Raw genomic sequence first — 25701 nt, 5'->3', positions numbered from 1 at the left:
TCCCCTTTTACCCATTCTCTCAAATTAACCCAAATCCTCCATTGAAGCCTTGTCAACTAGTTCAAACAATCACCAATCTATTCTCTTCGTCCCCCAAGTCTCTACCCAAATCCTCTCTCCAATCCTACCTTCCTCACCTCACTTCGACTCCGACATTCTTCGTCGTCGTACAGGTCGGCGTTGGATATCACTCGCCGTCGAATGAGAAAGCTCTCCGTTCAGCAAAATCAAGCGTTTCTCGCTGCCGCTTCCGTTCTCCGAAAGATCTCTCTTAAAATATGTATAAATAGCTTCATCCTTGTCAAGATCTAGACGTAAGAAAAGAAGAAATAGAAGCTTTTCTAGTTAATATTGTATGGAAATTGATCCATGTATTCAATTCCAATTATATATGTTTTTGATGTTTTAATTCATTTTGTCTATTTTAAGTCAACTTTCATTGTCAAAAATAGATGCTATGAAGCAACTTACTTTAAATTTTGGATTGACTCTTTCATAATGTGATCGTATTGGTTCACTTACAGGGTGCTGGTGGATGTATAAACGTTGTTACAGTAGCAGTTCAAGTATTGGAAGTGTTTCAGTTACTTCATGCTTTGTTCCTAAAAACCTCATAGGGAAATTTGTTTTCGACATCTCAAGATGACATAACTGTGTTATAGAAACTTGAAAGAATTATGCACAACAGTGATGTTTTCTATTGGTCAATTTCTTAAGAGGTGAAGAGAAGAGAGTGATGATTTGGGTAGGAGTGGATAATAGGAGGAGTGAGGTGAGGAAGGTAGGATTGGAGAGAGGATTTGGGGGACGAAGAGAAGAGATTGATGATTGTTTGAACTAGTTGGCAGGGCTTCAATGGAGGATTCAGGTTAATTTGAGAGAATGGGCTATACTGGTTGGGGCATTGGGTTTAAGATGGAGAATGGATCGTTTTTAAGAACTCGGGTTAATTTGAGTTAATTTGGGGCTTTCTGTCAAATGAGGGGTATATATGGTGAAATCAGTAACAGTAGGGGTAAAATTAACTTTAATTTAATGGCAAGGGCAAAGTCAAACAATAAACCAAAGTTGAGGGATATTTTTGACCCTTTTCCCAAAATTAAATTATTGTTTGTTCATAAATTTGGTCAATTGTTGAAAATCTATCTCTAAATTTTTTTCAAGTTTCACTCGTAAATTTTTTAATTTTTGCAAGTAAAAATGCAAGTTTAAATACAACTTAAACTTCTAAAAACTATATTTTCCAACAAACTTTAAATTTTTATTTTTATTTTAATTAAATCTATGATACGCTAGTTTAATTTTACATTGCGTGAAAATTAAGGAAATAAAGGTCGACAGTCACGGAAATAAAAACTTGGAGCCTCCCATCGATCGACTATTCATTTTGAATTGGATATTATTATTATTCCATGTTGTATGGAGCAGTCAACACTTCTGAGGCTTCACTAAGAATTGTCAAATCTTTTAGGTGATTTGTGTTTTGAATTAGTAATAAGTCTATTTATTTTATTTTGCTGATTCAATCTTGCAGCGTGATTCAACTTTAGTTAGGAAGTGAAGACTTTGGTAGAACAATAGCTAGTGAGAGGAGTATTGGAAAACACGAATTTAGGAGTGTATTTTACTTATGTTACAAATGAGTGTTTTTGAGATTGTCAATAATTTCAAAAATTAAACTAATAATTCACTATTTAAAAGTGTTTTCAATACTGAAAAATTGTACCTATGTCACAAAGTTTGTTTGGAACAACTATTTTGGACCAAAAAATAACTTAAAAATTAGAATTCAGAATTTGTGAGTTTATAATTAGTTTGAATATTATGTGTACTTCCACTTCCATTAGCTATTAAAATTAAAGTCACGAAAAACAATATTTTCAGCATAAAAGAATAAATTTAATTGCTTTTATTTACTAACAAAAAATGAGACAATTACTCATTTTTCTTTTCTCCTAATAAAGTAATTAATTAACTTCTAATCCATACAAGACGCCAGCATGTCTTTCTGCCCCGTCATTCACAAAATAAATATCCCTCATTTTCTGAAACGCATGCCATGTCAGCAAGCTATCTGAACCGGCCTGGTGACATTTCCCGACCGCCCGGTCTACAGACAAAGTCTTCGCAAGCCGGTCTAAACCACCATAAAGACTATTACAGAATCTCATCAAATGCTTCATATCATAAACTTTATTTCCGAAAAACACCCTCACAACTTCCATAAACTCCTCTAAACCACCGGGAAGTTCCCGGCGCGTGAGTATCTTCACAAGGTACCCAAAATCATACGCGCTGTGAAACGTAACCCAGCTCACCGATTCATTACACACCAAACCGGACGACATCATCAGTTCAGTAAACCGGGCGGAGTCGATCCCGCATTCCCGGTTCATTTCAAAGTCGATCCCCTGTCGGCGGAGTAACTCGATGGAGTCCGGAGCGTAGAGATCACGCGCCACATCGAAATCGGAGAAATTGAACTGCCATATGTAACCGCCGTCAGATCCCAAATCAGGGAGGTTACCGTCAGCGTCAGATAAAGTTAAACCAAGCTGAATGAGATTCAACACATCAACGTTAGACTTCAAGAGCTTATACTGATCCGATGGGGAATTTTGGCGGCGATTGTAAGAAATCTTAGGCTTGAAAACAACACCAGGAAACTCAGTATCCATAGATATGTAAGGGTAGTTATCAATGACGGTAGAAATGAGTTCAAATTCCGATTCGAGATTATGAGCCCATACTTCTCGAATTTTAATAGCCATTGATGATAAATCCTGAAAAGGGTAATGGTAAAAACTGAAAAGGAATTGTGGGTATGAAAGAAGATTTTGAATTGCTTGTTGGTGAGTGTGAGGGGAAGAAGGGATTGGTTATATAGAAAGATGAGAGAATTTGTTGCTTTTGATGAGGGAGAAGAGGTGGAGAAGTAATAAATAAATGGATAGAGGCAAGCAAGTGGGGGAAGTTGAGTGGTTTTGCAGAGTGAAAAGGAAGGAGAAAGGAAAGAGAATGAATGGAATGGTATAATGGGTATTGGGTACACAGAAATAGCGGAAGTTTTTTTTGTCCACGTTCAACGCGTTTGAGTTGTTTCATTTAACTCATAAACAAACTAGAGTGATTATCCATAATGTATTTAATTATGGTATTATTATGAAGTCTATTTTGCTAACTTCGCTTTTCTTTATACACTTAAATATATTCTCATTAATAATCTCTCTGGTTCATACTATTACTTTGCATTTTGACGAATAAAGAAAGATTAATTAATTCCTCCATTTTAATTTAATCTTAAAATAAAACAATTTGAAATGGCTGAATTTAGTGTGTTGTCTAAGTCTTCTTCTTACCTCTTTAATAACATGAAGAAATGCTTCTATATTTAAAAATACTTAAAAATTTCTCTCTCAGTAATGTGTGAGAATTGCTTATTCCAAGTTGTGAACTGTGCAGTATTCCCTAAGTTCCGTCCTTCTTATTACAAATATATAATCTTTAATACTTCCCTTCAACAACAGCAGTTAGGCAAAATGGTCTGGTGGATACCTATACTTGTACCTGTTTGTATTGTGAACCCTTCTACTTACTCCTTTGTCATCTGAACCCTTACACTTAATAAAACACAATATATCAAACCCCTCTGACCGTTGACCGCATATGTGGCATTAATATGGTTGAGTTGGCAAGAGAGTGAGACCACACGCCTATTAAGGCAAGTGAACATCATATTTAAATTTTAAAAATATTTAAATTAAAAGAGTAAAATAATAAACATAAAAAAGAAAATTGAAACCCTTCTTCTTCACCCAACGACCCACTTTTTTCAGCAATTAATTAAGAAGTCATTTCTTCTTCCCTCACTAACCCCTCCTTTTTGGCCATTCTCACGCTTGAACAAACTTTTTATTTTCTTCTCCACAATTTACCAACACCTATTTAGCAAGGTTTAGCAATCCGCTGAATGTTCTTTGTGGCAATCTCTTTTTAATTTTTGAGATTGGATTTAATTGGGAGAAATGCTCACACCTTTTTCAGCTTGAAATTTTGTTCTTTTTTTTTCTTTGGGCAAAAATATACTATTTGTTAATTTACGGTAACCATTTTTATTTTGTCCGTCGAGGTTTCGGGCTGTATTTCTATGTGACGACTGTCTTTGCTTTGTACTATTAAGTGACTCCAGTATTTGGAAATAGGTTTTGTTGCAAAAAAAACCCACCTATTTAGCAGTTCTTGGCGACTGATTCACCACGAGAAGGAGAAAGTGGACCAGCTCTCGCCGGAGACCACTGAATCGTAGTGGCGTGAGAGAGAGGCGACACTGGCTAATGGAGAGGAGAACGAGGTGGGTGAGGGTGCGGTCATGGCGGTGAAGAGGTTTTTCGGCCAGATCTGGTGGTGCGGTGGCTTTAGGTTGTTGTTTTTGTGGAGATTGGAGGAGGAAAGAAAAATAGTGATGGTGTGCGGTGGAGATGAAGAGAGTGAGGGAGAAAGTATATGTGATTTCGCCGGCAAAAATGGCGACGGCGGTGGCCATGACTTTCTCTGGTCGATGGGGGTCCCTGGTGGTTCGCAGGAGTCGTCGATGGTACGGAAAAAGGAAGACAGTGGAGAGGGGAACGAGGTTGGTGAGGGGCAATGAGCTGGTGTGGTGGCTTATGGTTTTTGGATTTGTGGACGTTGGAGAAGGATGAGGTAAGAAAAATGGTGAAAGTGTGCGATGAAGACGGAGACAGATGAGGGAGAGAGTATTTGTGGTCTCGCCGGCAAGAGGAGTGGTGGCAGCGGTAAATTTCTCCGGCGATTGGGCCTTTTCACGGTGAAAATGGCAGATGATGTAGGGAGACCCAAAATTTTAATTTAGAAGAATAATTAATTATTTTTTTTAAGTTTGAATCAAAACTTTATGATTTTTTGTCAAAAAGAAATTATTATAAAAAGTAAAAAATGATGTGGCAAAATTTATCTTACATGGAATGTGACATCAGCGCGATTGAGAGTCACCATGAGTTGAAAGGGTTCAACATGTTGAGTTTAAATGAGTTCGGGGGTTCAGATGACAAAGGGGTAAGTAGAAGGGTTCACAATACAAATGGGTACAAGTACAAGGGTCCGCCAGACCATTTAGCCCAACAGTTATTCACTATACTATTTTGGAATGATCAATAATATTTGTCTGTTTTATAAAATTAATGGATAATTTTACACTTAGTTCTTAATTTACACTAATCACTAATTATAGTTATTTCCCTATTACTCCTTGTCCCTAACATTTTACAATGTATTCTCTCATCATATTAGTATGCAAAAAAAATGAAATTTATAGTACTTTTCGTATATTTTTAAATATCTATCTTTTTTGTTTAAAATATCGAATTAATGTAATCTAATTTAACTTTGAAAATGAATTAAATTGACTTTCAAAAAGCGTAACATAACAATTAAAGTGGACATATAGAGTATATTCAAAGGGTGATATAGTAAATAACCCTTCTATTTATAGTTTCTTAAGAAGTGTGCAAAATCAATAATGAACAATTATTGTTGGACAACGGAAGTATTTATCATTTCACAAAATCAATGCATAGACGACACTATTCTTTATATTTTACCCTTATTAACCTTGAAAGTATAAATTTGTTAACATAGAAAAACTAAGTAATTAATTTACGTTTATTAGTTAAATTAGTTAATCAAAGTAAATTAATTCAAATTTATTTATTGAAAACTTGACTTTAATATATATATATATATTTTTTTTTTTTATTATTATTATTTTTTTGTGAAATGATAAATTTACCTAGTTTCTTAAGGGACGTAAAACCTAAAATGGTGACAACTAAATAGAAATGGAAAGAGTAACTTTTTTACTTTTCCTCCATTTTTCATTTATTTCCCACTCTAGCATCCAACAATCCCCAACATAATAGTAATCTTATTTGGATCTTCAAAAATATAATTCATAAGAATATCTAAATAAAATAAATTTCTAATAGATAGTCTTTTTAAAAAGAGTGTCAAATTAACAAAAGATAAGTACAATTAAACGGAAGGAATACTAGATAGCCAAGTAGCTCAAACCTTGTAATTGCCATTGCTCTAGTTCACATACAAAATAGAGTAATATTTTACTCATGAATTATTTGAAATAAAATAATTATCTTTCGTCAACATCATCTTCACAAATGTCATTTTTATATTAAGTGACCAAAAATTACGTTATATGTGCATAAAAATCTGTTGGAAAATTATATGCACAGCAGAAGCATACTGGAATCTTATTGCTTACATGAATAATAGATAACCAATATCGTTTATGCTAGACCACATAATCATCTAGTACACATAAATATACTGAAATTTAATTCGATAAATACCTCTTGAAGTGTGAAAAGATACCTTCAAGCAAATCCCTAAGTTAGACAGACCTTCAAGTGAATCTACAAGATAGCTATGATCTTCTACAGTGATCCCAAATTCACATTTGAACTCTCTCAATACTTGGGTGGGCTAGTATCGAATAGAAAACTAATCCATCTTTTTCTAGGTTAGGAGAATCTCTATTTATAGAGATTTCTTCCCCAATCCAAAAAGGAGAAGAAAACCCAGTTTTCTTGAAAAACAGGAAAATCCACGCCTACTCCTTTTTCCCCTAAGAAATAAGATTCTGAGTTCTAGTTAAATATGGGCACCGGAGGGACCACAAAATTAATTACTGAGGCTTCCTATTATGGAAATAATTCCAAACAATTAATTTGAATTATTCTTACCATAATAAATTACAAATCATTCCACTAGAAATTCGTAATTGCACTCCTCTATTTATATTTCATAATTCCCCATTAAACACTTATGTAATTTCCCATGTTAAGATTTCAGCTACTAATCAATAAATTAAATTACTGACGAATTTAACTTAATGATTAATTTTCTTTAGAGCACTACTTAACTTATTTCATGTGTCGGATTCATAAATCCACTTGCAAGGTTTGACATGATGAAAACTTATAAGTTTCTCAAAAAGGCATATCAATCAATCTCTATAACGAGACATGGATTCCATCAACTAACTTATTATTTCACCAATATATATTATTATCATCCAACTTACCAGGCATATTGACCCATCTCAGAATCTCACCTTTTAATAAATCAAAACGATAATTAATATATACAGATCATAATAGTTATATCAGGATTAAGAATATAAGTACATTTAATAGTTTAGAGAATATGTTTTGTCAGTCAGTCTAAAACAACTATCTCTACTCGGTCCCGTTCAATACATACAAAATGCACTAGCACAAGAAGTTGGAACTATACCGTTCCCATAATCAAGATAAATTACCTATAATCTTGTGCTACAATCGTACCGATGGCATGTCCAATTTCCATCCTAGATTGTGAACAAAAAACTTTATACTTATAAGAACCGATGATTTAATCCTCTGTGTATAAGCTAAAACTCTACACACTAAATCATCTACTATATAAGTAAATAGACACCATAAACGAATATATGATCTATTAAAATTGAGCAAATATTTATTCTATAATAAATATTATTTCTTAACACATGGTTAATAGTATATATCCCAACAAAATCAACCAATTCTTGACTATTTTTTATCATCCAATTATTAACACATTTAAAATATATTATTTGACAAAATGTTAACAGAAAATACAATGAATATGAACACAAAGTTGGAATGGTTTTTTCAGAAAATAGGGAAATGGTTTTTGCTGTACAGACTGGAAGTGAGCTAAGCAAATGAACTAATTCTGTTTTTTTCTTCTATTTTGGTGTTTGTGAATCTGTGGATTTTGCTAGTTTCAGAATTGTGACACCTGCATGGCGGTGCACGTGTAAATAACTAAATTAATCATCACATGATTGACAAATTAAAATAAGATGAACTTGTTTAATTTTAAATATCAAAAAATAATTTATTATTTTATATTTATTCTTAAGTACATAATTCGATAAGCAATATTAATTAAAAAAAAAAGACATTTTTTTGTAGTGATATCTACCCTAAAGAAAGATATAAATTTGTTGATGTTGTAAAACTTAAGAACAAAAGAACAATATAAAGATAAAGACAAGAAGAATATAAGACAAGAGGAACAATATGAGATAGCTTTCTTTCTTTCAAGTGTACACCAAATCTTCAAGTCTCTACAATATGAACTCTTATGCCTCTATTTATAGTGTAACATAGAGGCATACAAAAGGTTAGTCATAAACATGACATTAACATGAATATAATGGGGAGGTTATGGAAGTGAAAGGCTACAAGAATAACGGTTATAAAGGTGGAGGTTATGGAGGTTATGGTTATCTTCATAATGAAGGAAAGTATGGAGTAACTTCTTGATGTAGTGGACATCCACAATATATTATTTTATAACAGTTGAATATTAATTAGCTTTTTTCTTCATTTAAACAAAACGTACCGTCAAAAGCAATTAAAAAGTAATTATAAGCAATTTGTGGAGATTTCTTTCTCATTTTTAATTTTTACGAATGTCAATATTATATTATGTAAATAATAAGATAGTGGGGGTTTAATCATTGATTTAATTTTATAAAATCTTATTAATTGAAAACGTGATAAAGGAGGACATTCAGCATTTTCGTGCCAGTCAATATATATTGATGCTGTGGCCTTCTTAGAAGACTCGTTCTGTGGCATCTCTTTGATTATTATATTAGTAGAAATTAATTAAAGTAGTGGTGCTACACTAACAAATATTCTATACTTCTTCCGCTATTCGATTATAAACATGAAATTTTAAAAAATAAAAATAATTTTTAAACTTTGTGATCATAAATAAAAATATATTAAATGCATCAAAATATTTTTTTTAATCTTAATATTTCAAATATATCATATAGAAAGTTGAAATAAAATATTACCGAATTAAAGATATTTTTTAAAAAAAGAACTAATAAGAAAAATAAATTAAAAATTAGTTAGTGTTATTTAAGCAGTACACTATATTATTAGCTTCCTCATTTGACCCTACTTTTATATAGATGTTGACTTGACTAGTCTCTTGAGACTGATTTTTGGTCAACCATGTACACTCCTGTAGTGTAAAGACCGAGTAAAATCTATAGGTTATATTATGTGACATTTATATATATCTATCTATAATAATATAATTATCCATTTACATTTTTGTATAGGTTCAACGGAGGGTATTGGGGGTCCCAATAAACATGCTTTTCAAATCATGTATCAATAATTTCAGAAACTTCAAGGAAAAACTTAAAGTGCGTATTTTATTCCAATTTGATGTTATTTATTCAGAAATATATCTGGCTTACTATCCAATGTTGATAGACAGAATTTTAATAAATAATATAATTCAAAAATATGTGGATTAGAAGCATATTACGAGTTTAAGTTTTTTTTTTTAATCACAAATAGAAATCCAATACTATAGTGGTATTAAAGTAAAAGAAAAGGATATACAAGTAGGTTCATTATATTTTTGATCTAGTTTTGAATCGTAATAAAATAAAATGGGATAATTACCATTCCATTCTCGGGTTAACACATATTATGTTGATGTGTGAATGAAAATGAACAATATGAGGCTTGCTGAATAGTTTTTGTTCATTTGAATTTAATGTCAAAATATCTGAATTTCAACTTGATATATGTTCTGGTCTCCTGTCATTTGAATTAATCATGTTCATTCCTTGAAAATGTAAATTAGTCAAGATTTATTCCCCTTAATTAACCATGTTTATTTTCTGATATTAAAGTTTGAGATTTCTCTTTCAAATATCAAAAAATTAAATTATTCTTTTGATCGGCAAAGTTTTTCTCCTTTTACTTTTTTTGCTAATCGATTTGTGCAAGCTTCAAACTTTCAGTCACCAGTGTATGTATTTGAAAGTTGGAGAGCAACCGACTACAACGATTTGCATTCCTATCAAGCTTGAAATCTTAGATATCAAGAAATGAACCTAATTAATTAGGGAATGAACCTTGACTAACTTTAATGTTCAAAAAAATTAACTAGTTAATTAATAGGTGGCAATGCAAATCAAAGATTCATTGTCCAAATTAACCAGATTTGTTTCCTAAAATTAAAGTTAGTCAAAAATATTCATTTCTTTAGTCAAAGTACATTCTTTGAAATTAAAAAAAAAAACGTTATATTTACTATCCAGACTTTGTTACCTACATATATAACAGTATATCATCAATCAAACAATATTTATAATAGGGGATTGAGATATTAAAATTGGTAATTAAGAGAAGCAATTGATAGAAGGATTTTTTTTTACCACTGAAGACAATATCTTTTGCCATTCTTGGCCAAATTATTTGATTTGATTTGATAGGTATAGGGAATTAAAAGGGAAAGAGTTTGGGCAATATTGCTGTGATGATTAGAGTAATTTGGGAAGAAAATAATATTCATTCATTTAAAGAAAAATGTGAGAGGATTTTATGGATATAAAAAGATCTGATTAAATTTTAAATTTCATATTTGTGTTCAATGTTAATATTTGGGTCTAACTAAAATTTATCAAAAATATATAAATTGATAACTGCTAAATTATTGAGTAAAATAATATTTTAGCTACTTCAGTCTCGTATGTTTGAAAGTAGATAAACTTGCAATAAAATAAAATAAATTTAACTTGGGTACAAATTAAAGAACGACTCCAAAAGCAAATATTTGATCATTTCCACCCCTTCGTGGCTGCTCTTCAGGCCCAAGTTCTTCATTTTGATCTGCAGCCCATTTACTTCTTCGTCTAGTTATGGGCCTAATGGTTGGGCTCATAACATTTCTATTTGATCCAACATGTATATGGAGATTAGTCTTTGTTATATCATATAATAAAACATTTAAATGACCTTAATTTTGAATTTTTAGTTACTTTAAAGATATGGTAAGATTATAAACTTTTATTGTATAAGTATATCTTGCGTTTATATTTTGGAATGAAAATAAAAACTATAGAATCAATTGAAGTTCCAACTCGATCGGATTTTCTTGTAAAACAAATTATAATTATGAAAAATTCTGCTTGCACATAGTAGACAATTTGCATGCATAATATACCTTGATTAAGTAATGACTTCGATTGTTTAAGTATAGGAGTGACAAATTAGCCTATTTGATCAATCGATTTAAGTTTGATCGGATTATTGAGTCATTCTAATCTATTAGTTCAGTTTATAAGAGTTTCGGATGATATGCCGCCCATATTGACTCATGAGAAAATATTATTTATTTATTTGATATGATATATATTGGAAAAATCACCCCATATACACATTTAAGAGTAAATATTACGGGTTTTAAACCTACTTTTAAAAATTTCTTGCTTATAACAAATTATTTACGGGCTATGACATATCAGTTAAATTAAATTATATTTATTTAATAAATTATTAATCTATTTATAGTTTTTTATTATTAATTAATAATAGATCATTAATTTTATTTTACTTCCTTTTTAAAAAAACTAAAATTTTCAGTTACTCAATTTTAGGGATTTCCTTTCCTTGTTTATCGTTACCATCCCCAATCATTGATCACACCACCATCCCACACGTTTCTTCACTCCCACACGACTCAACCCACAACCCACTATCAAACTTTCTCCATTCTTTCTCATCTAGTCCAACATCAAAATTGATTACCCAGTCTGCTGGGGCAAGTCTAATGTTAAATGACATCATATGTTGGAAGGAATTTCCTTTCAAATTCATGATGGATTTCTTATTTCTCATGTTCTCTTACAGATTAAAGAAGGTCTTGAACTAGTATCTCAACAAGCCTATTCCAGTGAAAAGGCTTCTCTTTCATCAGATCCTCGGACTACAACAGACTGGGATCCCTTGAGCAATCCTCAGAGGAAGAGGAAAAAACTTGTTGAAACCCCTCCAGAGTCTGATTCCAACTCAGATTCGAATTTTGTTGGTAACAACATGTCAATAGCATTATGTATTATCTGCGAAAGAATGCTAATTACTCTTCAAGTCTATTATCATACAACACTGTTGATTGTTGGTTTATGTCGTGGGTCAATAACATTGAGAAAACAGTGGAGAGAGTCAAATTGCGGCATGAGATCCATCTTCCCCAACCATAATATTGGACAGTGCATTAGAGGCTTCAAATTGCTTGCCAACATTCCATGGGACACTGTTGACGATGTAATTATTCCTGTCAATATTAGAGACAAATTTCACTGGTTAAGAATTACATAATTTTTTTTTAACTTTGGATAATTTTTTTCTGTTTAACTTTTGAATAATTCTTTTTTGTTTAAGTATTTGACGATATATACTACAAATGTTATCAAAATAGTTGATTGCACCTTTTGATTCTCTTTTGAATGTTCTGAAAATTGTAACACTGTGTTGTTAATTGTACACATGGTGACTGGCATGCACTAACCTATTATGTTTGGATATTATAAGTTCATGACAAAAACATTATACAGACTTCATACAGTTCTGATACACTATTTTTTAAAGTAGCACTGTGTTTTATATTTGTATAACGAATGATGAAACGTGTATGAAATACATTTTATATGCATATGTCTATGACTTCAATATTAAATGTTGGATATTTGTATTTAGTCATGGTATAATTTTTATAGTTGTATTTTGTCTTATTTTCGTTTGAATATATGATTTATATATGTCCGACTACAACTTAAATTAGTCACTAATATATACAATATCTTTAATAGGGAACAAATTTTATCATTAACGATATGCAAGCTGTGTCATTAATGAATGAATAGTATATAAATAATAAATACTACATCTAACAATAAATTTGTATCAATATGCATTCTGTATGATAACTGACTGAACAGTGTATAAATAATAACCAAGACGCTAAACACAAAATTATTATGTTTTATATCAAACCAAAACATTAATATAACCAACAAAAAATAATAATTATATATAGTCTTAACAAATGAACATTCATTATTTTTGCATAGGATAATTTGAACATGTTTTCCTGTTATGTCCAACTTGACGACATCTACTACAGGTAACTTTTGACCTTTTGAATTTCACATCAGCAAATTCGCTCCATTTGAAAATCAACATAATTCCCTGTTTCATTAAAAAAAATATATAAATTAGTCTCACATTATAAACAAACAATTCGAAATACAAATATCATTCAGACAGACAGAACATTACAAAACAATTTTTATATTCAATCAAAAAACATTTCATACAAATATCATTCAAATAGTACATTCCAAACACTTTCATACTATTTTAATACAAATTTCATACAACAAATATGTATGTCAACAATAAAATTTCAAAATTAATACAACCTTAAAACACTTATCATACAATTCGTCAAAATTTCAAATAACTTTTTTTTTTTCAGATTACTGGACATGCTTTCATACAAATTTCATACTTTCTTAATATACATTTCACACAACAATAATCATACATTACAAATATCTATATCTTATCGTACCAAATAATTCATTTTTAACTCACTAATTACTTTAGAAATGACAACATCTAATATAACACACTAAAATTTATAATTTAATACCAACTTAAAACACTTGTTATACAATTTGTCAAAAATCCAAATAACTTTTTTTACATTTTACGAAACGCATATTCTTACAAATTTCTTTCCAACAATTCTATTAAATTCATTCATAAATATACAATTACTTTATACTTTAAGAAAAAAAAATACACAAAACAATCACAAAAACAGAAAATCACTAATATTATACATTTCATAACAGTTAATACGTATTATGAACAAAACGTATTGTTTATACAAAAAAATATATCACATTCAATATAGTGACGATGTACAAAAACAAAATCACAAAATATGATTTACAGTTTCATTTTTTTTACATTTCACTGAAATCCAAATACAAATAGTAAACAGTTAAAAATACTAACCTGAAGGATCCCATCTTCTGTCATGTTTAATTAATATTGATACGTAGTTGTCCATGACAAAAAAATAGGATTTTTCAAACAAAAAAAAAAAACTTCAATTAGTCGCCAGTGACAAAATTTCTGGAAGAAAATTGAAGAGAGAGAAACGTGGAAGAAAAATGGATAAAATCATATTTTTGAATTAATTTTAACAAATTAGAGTGAATTAAGCAAACTGAATATTCTTAATTAGTTTGAGATTCCTTAATTCATGTTAATTAATAATTATCTTAAATTAATTCAAATTTAATTGACACTCCTATTTCCGCTTTTCTTTTTCATTTTTTCCTTATTAATTACATATTATTAATTAATAATAAAAAATCATAAATAGATTAATCATTTATTAAATAAATGGAAATTGATTTTTAAAATCAGATTTTTGAATTAATTTTAACAAATTAGAGTGAATTAAGGAAACTGAATATTCTTAATTAGTTTGGATTCCTTATTTTATGCTAATCATTAATTATCTACAATAAATTAAAATTAAATTACAGCCCACAATTTCAGTTTTTTACTTTATTATTTCTAATTCTGTTTTTTTTTAAAAAAAATTCGTTTATCTTTTTATTTATTTTTTAAGTTTTTTTTCCAATTAATAAAAACATTTCTTTTTTTTTTAACTTGTTATAACCTGAAATTTTTAATGTTACAGCTTGAAAGTCTAAATCTACTGTTATAGCTTGAAAATAGTACTATAATATATGTCATATATGAAATTTACACATATATATTATATATAGATAAAATAAAGAAAAAAAGAAGTTTATTTAGTACTAAAATTTATAAAAGAACAAAAACGATGTGAAATTAGAAGCTTCCTAATGAAGCGATGATGTACGTGTTCAATCATCATAAAATAATTTTGGTTTTGACCTTTCAAATGCCTGTGATGAAAACGAAACTTAGAAGGAACGTGTTTGGTATAACCAACGATACCTTTAATTCATCATAAGTCATAACTAACTTTTAATTTGCTAAGAAAAGATCACACTATAAACAGTGGCGGATCGGAGCCACACCCATTTGATGGAAAATACAAATAAAAATATTTTTTTATATTTATACATGTATATATATTATATATTGATATTCTTTGACTTTTATAAAATTTAATTTCTTTATATTTTAACACCCCTTAGTCGAAATTCTGACCACAAGCCACTAATTATAAATGGTTTATGATAAGTAGGTAAAGGAATTTAGTACCACTTTAATTCCAAGCTTTAATGCAGTGGGTATCAACATTTACTTCAGCTAGTTTCTTATGGTCCGCTAATTAACGTTGCTTTTATTTCGAGAATTATTTTTTTACGCATCAGATGGCACTGATCAATTCTCATTTTTTCTTTTAACTGATTTTAATAAGATTAAAATAATTAGTTGGAAAACATTATTTTGATTTGTTTATCTTTTAGTTCCAAAGCATGTCTCTCCAAAAGCATCAGAGACCCTAAAATCATGTGGATATATTGGGGAACATTGTTCCATGATTGTCATGTTAATTACATGAGTAGAAATATTGGTGATTAAAGAAAATTTCTTGCCAAAAATAGACTTATAATCTACATAAACTATTACAAATATCACTCATAGTTGATTAACACACTAATTGTGATAAAATTAATATTACCCACTCTTTTCCTTCTCAAATTACATTTACATATCATCATAGTATGTAATTGCATCAAACAAGTACTCAGCGTTACATGTTTTTAATCATTTATTAAATTGACATTATTACTATTTTAAAAAAATATGTTAAAGAGGGGAAAAAGGCAACCCCAAATATTGAAAAGCCATATGGAATCTATATGTTACAAAAAGTATATGTAGAATATTTGCTTTATCCCACTTTTGACACTTGAACTTTTTTTTTTCCATCAATACAATTTGTACATTAATTCAAACGAAACATGAGGGGATCTAGTCTAGTTAATAATGATCAATGAGGTGGATTGAATAATCATGTGTGATGTTCTCATCTCCAAATTATCTTTGTGGATAAAATCACCTGTAAAATTAGTTCAAATGCGCATAAACTGGCCTAAACACCATCTTACCATAACATCAATAAATTCCACTAGAACTTTGCAATTTTCTCAATTTATGCATCCTCATAGATCAAACTATTACATATACTATATATAATTGTTAAAAAGGGGAGGGGGGGGGGGGGGTGAGGAGTAGAGAGTGAGAGATCATCATCCTTAAGATGTCAATATCCATGACATTGTTAGTTCCACAAATTAAACATCAACATGACAATTTTGTACCAATTGATACTTCATAGCTGAACCAACAGCAATACTGTTTCCAATCATTTTACCACCAACATAAGCTGGACAATTGACATTCAAATGATACTTCCCTGAGACAAATGTTCCAACTTTCCATCTAACTCTTCCATCAACTTTAACATTAATCAACACAGTTCCAGCCATTTGATCTTCACTAAGACTCTCACTAAGGTACGGCGCGACGGGGACTGAGTTACCATACACAAAAGGTGACCATATTGTGAAATCTTTATGACCTTGATATGATTGTGGTAGAAGTGTAGGGAGAGTAATTTGTTGGCCACGGTAGGTTGCATAGACATCAAGTTTGTCATAGTAAATTCCTATTTTGTCATTAGGGTTACGAGAGGCTAAGGTGATTTGGAAGTTGGTGGTGAGGAGATTAGGTGAGGAAATGTTGAAGGAATATATAGTAGCATCTTGGAGGATGAAATGTGGTTTTGTTGGCCTAAGGATTAGAAAAATGAGAAGGATGATGAAGAGGATTAGGATTATGAAGCCAACTAAGGCGGCGAATAGGCGGCGGTGTAGCTTGTGACGTTCCTCATCGTGGTGGCCGCAGTCTTTGGCCGACATGGTGGTGGTGGTGGTGTTTTAGTTCTTTGGGAGAGAGTTTTTGTAAGGGGAGATATGTTTGTTAATATGACTTGTTTTTTTAGGATTCTATAATGTGGTGCGAAGAGACTTTATTTCTTGTATAAAAAGAGAGTGATCTTTTTGTATAGGAAATGTTGGGAGAATTTCTTTTCATTTTTCTATTTTTGTTGGTGTGGAGAAACTATTAAAGTAGGATGTATGAAATTATATTCCCTTTTCAAATATGATTATGATACGAACTTTCGTAGTAGGTTAAAACCTGACCCATGTGGTCTTTGATTAAAAGAATACTAGTAGGTTAAGAAACTTCATCTTGCAATTTTACTTTTTTGTATAATGTGGTGAGAAAGACTTTTGGTCAATTTAAACATTTGGTACCTGAAACCTAGTTATCTGACTGAATCAAATTCACATGGAATAAATCAAATAAAAAGCTAAACCGCTTCTCATGAAAGGTTTCAATTTACAAGTCTCGAGCCCGAGAATTATAGTTACGGATGAAAAGATTCTAATCACCACCTTATCAATGGGGGAATTTATTTTCAAATTTGTTGTTTTAAACACTTGAGATTTAGATGACTATTGACTCGGAAGAGGAGCAAGGATTAAGAGTTTGGGGTTCTAAGTTTTCGGAGTTTGGGAGTTTGAATTTCCCTTTTTTTTTAAAAAAAAAAAGAGTGACTTCTTGTTGATATTGGGGTTGTGGAAAACATTCCCACGACCCCTTTCTTACAACTAAGTTGTCAATCAATTTTGTTAGGGGTTTATACATATATATTTATTTAATTATCTAAGTATAAATACAAGATCTACAAAAAGCTACTAGGTTCGTCCGAATCCACGGACCCCACCTAGCTCCTCCCCAAACTATTGTAAAAGGTGTCCAAAACCTCATTTCCAAGAACATGTTTTGGAAATGTTCCAACGACAAATACATCCAAATTACATGCAGTAACAAGTTGGCAATTTTAAAGGCAAAGTGAATGGTGGAAAATGAAGTTTGGTGATGGTGATGATATTGTGTGCTAGTTGCAAGCAACCTTATCTTTTAGGGACGTATGCTTCTACGCAAAGGCTAATAAAAAGGTAAATAAAGATTCAAGAATTATTCCAAATGGCCCTACTTCTAGTCTTGACAAACTAGGATTGCCTTATTCTCAAGATACCAACCATATTTGGCCATTATACCCTAAATCAGTAAAACTTCAAGTTCAATTATTGCATAGTATTTTATGAGAAAGTTAATTAATTACTAATAATTTACGCTATAACCGATATGATTAAATTTGGTAAGGTAACATTTTAATGTTTTAGTATTTGGGAAGGCTTGAAAGAAAGAGAACTACAACAAGAAAAACAAGAGTTACTCATTTAGCTTTACCCTACTTGTCTGTAGATCAGCTAGTTCGCGCTCTAGTTTTTCATTGATCTTTTCTACCCCTAGCTCTATGAGGAATCGAGGGGAGTCAATTCCGAGATTAACAAAGTTGAAACGTACAATTGAATTTCATTCAAAATAAAACTACAAACAGGATCAGCAATAGCTAAGGAAGGAGGATCTTGTTGTGTTTCCAGTCATCGACAACAAATTCAAGACCAAGTTTTACTTCCGGTCTAGAGCAAAAACAAGTGGAATAACAATTCAATACAAATAAACTGGAAGTAAAGATATATACTAAGTTGGAGCTGTAAGCTTTTACAGTCGAAGAAACAGTTTATACAAGACATTCTACAGAAAAAATGGAAGTGATGATGACTTATAGCACCAGAACCAAAAGAACTCTCGTAAATCATCTGATGGGGAGTAAAAACATGCACAAAGGATAACAACTCCTGGAGATTCCATTCCCTACGCATAGCTGGAAATGGGAATTGTTGGCTTCAACAAGGTAGGATATGGAAGAGCTTACTTTTACACACTTACAGTGTAATAGAACTTTCATACTATCAGGTCACCAGTCACTTCAAAGATAACTACAAGTAATTGTCCATAACAAGTGGGATTTGTAACCTGGAAAATAAGACAGGTCATCCTACAACGAGTGAAAATACACAAATAGCGTAATAGTCTTTTACACTGTTGGAATATGCAAGTTAAATCCAATACAAGAAGGCATGCATTTGCTGCAGGTGAGTTGATATATTCAACTATGCTTGAGTTATTTCCACAAGATATATAACTATTTCTTCTACTGTAACTACATGGAATTACAAATCTCTTGGCAAGAGAATGTCTCCTTTCATGGAGCATGTTCATTTGTTGCCAAGACATGACATTTGTATCACAATATAAAGTTAAAACCAAGACACGACATGGTTCAGCAAACTGGAAAATATAATTGTAGCTGAAACTTGAATAGTACAACTGAAAAAGGTAGATACGCAAAAAAAACAGATATCTTATCATCCCTGGCAGATAAGAGCAGAGAAGGAGATAGGACACAAAAAAAGGTTCATTTGCTAGCAACTTTCATCAAGACAGCAGATTGGTCCTTCAAGAGGTGAAGGACTTGCACCTCCTGTGTGTATTAACTTCATCTTCTATCAAAGACACTAACAAATGGCACGGCTGTACATAAATATTTATATTGAAGATTGTTCCTCCATAACTAAATATCAGCATGTACTTTAATTTCCTTTTAGATGTCCCAGTACAGACACCAGGTAATAGCCTAATAGAATAATTATAACCATTCACACATAACATATGTCAACGGCAGGAGTGTTACATCTGAGTGAGAGGTAAGACCAATCCTATTCATCTTGGTCTGATCTGAACAGATATATCGAAACCAATGACTTCACTTATTGAGAAGTAGGCAATAAACCAGGGATAAGGCCGTAAAATATTCCAAAATAGAGGTGGTAAATCTGCAATGAAGGACAATGCCCTGCCCTTCAACAAATCTTTAAGAAGATTCATACCATAAGAATCAAACCTTCACTAGTTCAGTAGCAGCGATTGCATAATCCTATAGAATCAAACCCTCACTAGTTTAGTAGCAGTGAGTGCATAATCCTATAGCGCTCCTGCAATCTATACTTTCACATCTGCCCATCTGGCAAAGGTGCTCTGAACGCATGCTTACCCCCCCCAAACACCACCAAGTCACCACACACACAGTAAGACAGCCATCTCCTCTGGGATGCTAAATTCTCAGAGTTCAGAGAGTTTCTACAGGTCAAAGCCTTCTATAACAATCAAGGTTTCGGTTTCTCAGGACCAAGTCCAAGTCTCAAAATCTCCATGAGCCAGATCTCAGAGTTGAAGATGAACAAGAGTGTCTTTAAGATTCTTTTGATGTTGTTTAACTATATCAAAAGTGCCTATCACATGAAATAACATGAACTACGAGGCTATTTAAAAGGATTCACAGTGATAGTCCTTTACAACTCCTTTTTCCCAGTGCTTCTATTCATATTTTCCCACAACCACAGCATCTGAATAGTTGGTTACTCTTTAATCTGCCAACACAATGCCCCACAACCAAATTGGCTCTGCATCACAAAGGTCACGATCTTGATACTTTAAGCTTGTATCAATGAGTAGACATGATGGTAGAAGCCTAAAAGTCCATATAGACATTACCTTGAACTGCTTCACATCAAGAGTTAAGACATCAAGAACTTATAACTTGGGCGATATAGAAACGAACTTTTATTTGATGAGGTCAAAAGAAATTGTAAAAACATTACCTTTTAATGCTTTAAAGCAATGCTTCGAGGAAAAGAAGATATCATATGGAAGGAACTTAGTGAAGCACTAGGAATCACCAGAAAATTATTTTCATCACAACAGAAGCCTAATATTTGCAAGATTTTGAATAGCCAATAAAATGGACTCCTAAATGACACGAAGGGGCTTTTACAGGTTCATAGAATTAACCTTCTATTCCTTAACATATCAAACTTTCAGCCCTTTTCACTTGGCTTAGCGATACTGTAAATCATAAGAAGCAAATAACCAGAACCAAGAATAATGTAGAAATATAACACATTCTATCTCCACATCTTAAATGCAGCCACAGAAATAACAAGAAGAACAACCTAAAGATGTGCATACACCAATGTGAGAAATAAACAATCAAGATCAGCTTTTTCGTGTTTTTTTTATATCAGATCTACATAACGCAATTCAATTAGCATTATCCTTACTATATTGATTATACAATTATACTAAGAAGTATATAATGCAACAGAATTAGAGAATCTTATGGGTCACCAAAATTCAATTAAAATTCACCTCAGTTAAAACGCCACCATCACAGCCCAACCCGACACTGCCTTTGTCCTCCAAGCAAGTTCCCAGAAGACTTGTTTAACGCAACTCCAACTGACAAATCCCCACAGTAAACTCTCAAATACCTCCTCCTTGCTCTCCAAGCTCCAGCTTTAAAACTAACCCTAGCTACCATCCTCACATTGAATCTAACACTTGCCTTTTCAACCCTCTCTTTTCCCATACCCTCAAAAGCCCATTTCTCCACATACGCCCCAGACGCAACAAATCTAACCTCCTGGGAAGTCTCGTTTACCCTATCCATAAAGAAAGGTGGAACCGTAGTATCAGCAATTGAGAGTGAATCATAGAAAATCGCAGCAGCAATTTCGTCGTAGTACAGAGTAAGCTTCTTGTTTGGATTCCTGGCAGTAAATCGGAGATCCCAGTTAGCAGTTATGAGGGAATTCGACAGATTGAGGTTAGAAACAGAGAGCGAGTCGACTTGAAACTCAGGGATGCGTGGAAGAATGACAATCCAGATGACAAAGAGAATTGTTCCGGTGATGATCGTAGAAGCAACAAGTATAGCTATCACTCGTCGGAGAAAGGTATTACGCTGGGCCGCGTAAGGGTCTGGGTAGGGGTAGTTGTTGTAATACGGTGGTGCAGCGTAAGGGTAGGCGGTGGCCGGAGGTGGAGGTTGAGCAGAGGGGTAGCCATTGTGGTTTGGAGGAGGACCGGCGGCGGCGGGGTAACCGGTAACGGGTCGATTCGGGTCAGCCATGGCGGAGAATATGGAGCATCTGCAGTAGTGGGAGAGTGGAGTGGAAAGTGAAGAAAAGTCGGTGACGAATCTATAAGAGGACGAAAGGAGAAAAGGACTTTGTGGTCATTGTTAATTCAACAGCTAGTAAGGAGTCTAGGATAGAGTAACATTCAATAATTTTGTATTATCATGTAATCTATGTCCCTAGTATTAAATTCTACGCAAATAGTAGCAATTTATAAAAGATAATATACCATTGTGATTATTATATTATACTTCTCCCATCCCATTTTACATATCATCAGTTTCTATAAATAGTTGATCTATAATACTCTCTCGATCCCTAATTACTTGTTTAGTTTTCCTTTTTTAATTGTCCCTAATTACTTGTTCATTTTGACAAATTAAAAAAAGGACAATTTTTTTTCTCTATTATACTCTCAATTTATTACTTTGAAAAATGTATAACTTCTTGAAAATCTTAAATTTTTAATTCATTTACTTCATAATTAATAGGGATAAAATGGTAAACTCACTATATCAATTATTGTTTTTTTAATAGGTATCAATTCAAAAGTGGACAAGTAATTAGGAATAGAGGGAGTACTTGTCATTTCATAAAATCAATGCATAAATTACCATATTATTCCTTTTTTGCCCTTGTAAATTATTAGCCTTTAAAATATACATTTGCCAACTTAGAAAAGTTAAGTAAATGATTCATGCTCATTGGTTAAATTAATTAATCAAAATAAATTAATTCATATTCATTGATTGAAAACTTGAGTTCCAAAAAAATTTAAATAAGGGTAGAAGGGTAAAGTTACGTCATTTCTTAATGCAAGTGCAAAGAAAAAATGTGACATATAAAAATGAACGGAGAGAGTAATTATTAGTAGTTTAATGCTAAATTGCCAGAAAATTTGGTCAGAAATTTAAAAAAGTCTATAATATCTTTTTTATTTTAAAATAAATTGAATACATAATGTGCAAACTCTTCATACAAGAAAACTCAAAATTTAAGCAAAAGCTAATTGAACTAGTCAATAATACAAAAAAATAAATAAATGAAAATCTAGGGGATGCATCCTATATTGCTCAGACACTTCAAAAATGTCAAGGGGTGTATGTCAAATTCGTCAAAAATAGTGTATTTTTGAAGAATCTGACACAAATATGATTGAAGAATTCGCGCAACTTGCATCAATATAACAACTGTTGTGTGCAATTTCCTCCATTACCAGACATAATCCCATTAGGCATATAGCCTCAAATCATTGCAATCTACCACTAGAATTGGACTACTCTTTCTAAACCTTAATTTAGTGTTAACACAAAATCTTGATTGCAACAAAAAATCAAAAGCCACCTCTTTATATCCTTCAAATTCTTTGCTTAGCCATCCATCATGATCATAACTACTTAACCTTATCGGCACCAACATTATTTTCTCCTTTGATTTTTGAATGATTGGATCCACTAATTTAGTCACCGAAAAAAAATCATCCATGTGATAAATCCAAGCTCGAATTTCTTCATACACAAAAATAATTCTACCCTCATTAGGGTTCTTGATGGAAAGAGTAATATTCCAATCTATCATATTTTTTGAGTCATGATGATAATTAATTAAAGGAGAGAAAGATATTGAATTTACGTGAAATTGAGGTTCTTCCATTTTTTTTGGGAATTTTGTGGAAATGATGATGATGATGATGAGAAAGAGGGATAATAAGGTAAAAAGTCCAATATATTTTTAAAAATCTAGCCATGGATCATATTGTATTAGGATTTTCTCAAACATTGTAGTTATGATGGAAGGAAAAGATGAAGAAAATTAGATTTAGGATACTATAATTAACCCTAATTGTAGTATTAAACATGATTTATTTATATATTCATTTATAACTTATTTCATTATTTAATAAACAATTAAATACACGATTAAACAATTTAATATTTTATCAAAAAACTATTATCCTTTTTATCTCATGAATCAACAACCTCTAACTATTATCCTGCTCAGCATGCAGAAGTATATTCGTATTGCTAAAACGTACATTATATGCTTAATACACAAATAATTTCTTAAATTTGTTATTAAATTAAGTTTGTTTATAATATCTTAAATTCGTATTAAAATTTATTTAAACACTTGAACTATTATATATTCGTAATGTCAAAACTTACATTATATTAATACATAGATAATTGTTTTAACTTGTCAGGAATTTATCTTAAAGACTTGAAACTATGACTTATTTCAATTAGTCATGGAAAGACATAATATTTTAAAGTGTTTCTATTATATACTTTTGAATTCAAAATTAGAAAAAACTTTTACGAGTATTCTCAAGTGACCAAATAAAATTGGGTGTTTGAGCTAAAATTTTTGATGCATGGTTCTGTTAAGGATGATGTAATGCTAGAAAAAGAAGACTCATTTTGTGAAGAGCAAAAATGATCCATTAGTTGTTATATTGCAGAAGAGGGGTGTCAAGCATCAATAGGCACGGCTCTTGCCTTTGTAAAATAAGGTTTATGTCTTTTGGGGTCCTCAAATTATTATCAAGAATAAATTATGTGTTAAATTTTTATAAAAAATTAATTAATTATGATAAAAAAAAAAATATTATTTTATCCAATCTTTTATACTTTGGTAAAAATAAGAATTAATAGTTTAATGTGTTGAACAAACTGAATTACAATTTTTATTTTTATTTTTTAATTTTAGTTTCAAACATTACAACAAGCATATTAAAATGGTGTTTACCAAGTCATTAACTTCTTGAATCAGATTCTATGGTTCTAACTCTTATCTTTATTTTATATTTGTCAACTTATTACTTATAAAATTATGTTAACAAGTCATATAATAATTGCCTCACTGAAAGGATGTTTTTCAATGTTGAGTTGATAAAATCTTATCTAAAATCAATAACTGAAAAAACAATATTGAATATTAATAATTTTCATCTAAATATATATACAAAATTTGTTTATATTTTAGACCTCAAATTAAAATTTCGCTTTAAGCTCCCAATTACGTTGAGCCGCCCTGAGCATCAACTAAGGGTCTGTACTCTGTCTATGCGGTTAATAACGGGCCGTTAGTTAATTAGATGTTGGTATCCCTAGCAAAAACTAAAAGAAGGAAAAAGAATATGACTACTAAAAAATTAAAAACCATACTCATCATCTATATAGAAAATGTAATATAGGAGTATTTGTTGCGTGTGTAACGACCTTATATATATTTTTTTCTCATTCTAACTTCATTTATCATAATAAATATAGCAATATAGTGTAAGTTAAAAGTGAGATTTGAAGATAGTAGAGTCTACTCAGATTATATCCATACATTAGAAATATAGAATGTTTATTTTAGATAAATTCTCAACAAAAGAATATTGTAAAAAAAAATAGAAAATAAAAGGCAACAACAATAATGTATACGGAAAATATATTTGGCAGAACACTTTTTTAGCACGACTTGACACGACCTTACTTTTTCAGGGTAAGGTCATAATTTCACAGGGATGGGAAGGGTGATAGGGTAAATACATTTTTTTCTTGCACCCAAAATACCCTCTAAAGTAAAACTACTAAAAGAAAAGTCTTAAACCACTAGATGGTTTCAAGAAATTACACTGCCCAAGAATTTTTTCCTTCCCAATAAAAAACACTGCCTAAGAAGCATTTATTTATATTCACTTCAATACTTTATTCACTCTCTTTTTTTCAATTTTTTGATCTTGCATTGTTGTTTATTCTTCCATTCTTCTTCCTTTTTAGTATCCCTTGTTTTTA

General features: G+C 31.3%; 4 protein-coding genes across 6 annotated transcripts in view; all 4 read right to left on the bottom strand.

The window, feature by feature from the left end:
• Nucleotides 1–25701, bottom strand: part of LOC125872983 (transcription factor LHW-like) — a 177976-nt gene that overhangs the window by 99711 nt on the left and 52564 nt on the right. The gene's annotated exons all lie outside the window — the stretch shown is intronic.
• Nucleotides 1878–2983, bottom strand: LOC125872992 (probable CCR4-associated factor 1 homolog 9). Its single transcript, XM_049553823.1, has one exon. It carries the CDS (start codon nucleotides 2769–2771, stop codon nucleotides 1968–1970), a length of 804 nt encoding a protein of 267 aa, XP_049409780.1. The 5' UTR covers nucleotides 2772–2983; the 3' UTR covers nucleotides 1878–1967.
• LOC125872996 (NDR1/HIN1-like protein 1) lies at nucleotides 16047–16986 on the bottom strand. The gene has a single exon (XM_049553830.1). It carries the CDS (start codon nucleotides 16880–16882, stop codon nucleotides 16256–16258), a length of 627 nt encoding a protein of 208 aa, XP_049409787.1. The 5' UTR covers nucleotides 16883–16986; the 3' UTR covers nucleotides 16047–16255.
• LOC125872995 (NDR1/HIN1-like protein 10) lies at nucleotides 18505–22049 on the bottom strand. Of its 3 annotated transcripts, none has more exons than XM_049553827.1 (2): nucleotides 21147–22048; nucleotides 18505–18914 (listed from the first exon to the last, which is right to left on the bottom strand). In XM_049553827.1, the coding sequence occupies exon 1, from the start codon at nucleotides 21907–21909 to the stop codon at nucleotides 21166–21168; it is 744 nt and encodes a 247-aa protein (XP_049409784.1). In that variant the 5' UTR covers nucleotides 21910–22048; the 3' UTR covers nucleotides 18505–18914; nucleotides 21147–21165. The 3 variants fall into 3 exon arrangements, with proteins under 3 accessions (XP_049409784.1, XP_049409786.1, XP_049409785.1); XM_049553829.1 differs by lacking the exon at nucleotides 18505–18914 and adding an exon at nucleotides 20383–20401 and having other exon boundaries at nucleotides 21147–22049; XM_049553828.1 differs by lacking the exon at nucleotides 18505–18914 and adding an exon at nucleotides 20452–20469 and having other exon boundaries at nucleotides 21147–22049.

The sequence above is a fragment of the Solanum stenotomum genome, chromosome 8, assembly GCF_019186545.1.
Source record: "Solanum stenotomum isolate F172 chromosome 8, ASM1918654v1, whole genome shotgun sequence".
NCBI classification, from domain to species: Eukaryota; Viridiplantae; Streptophyta; class Magnoliopsida; order Solanales; family Solanaceae; genus Solanum; species Solanum stenotomum.
The sequence above is the reverse complement of the archived record's forward strand: the minus strand, read 5'-3'. Positions and strand labels throughout refer to the sequence as shown.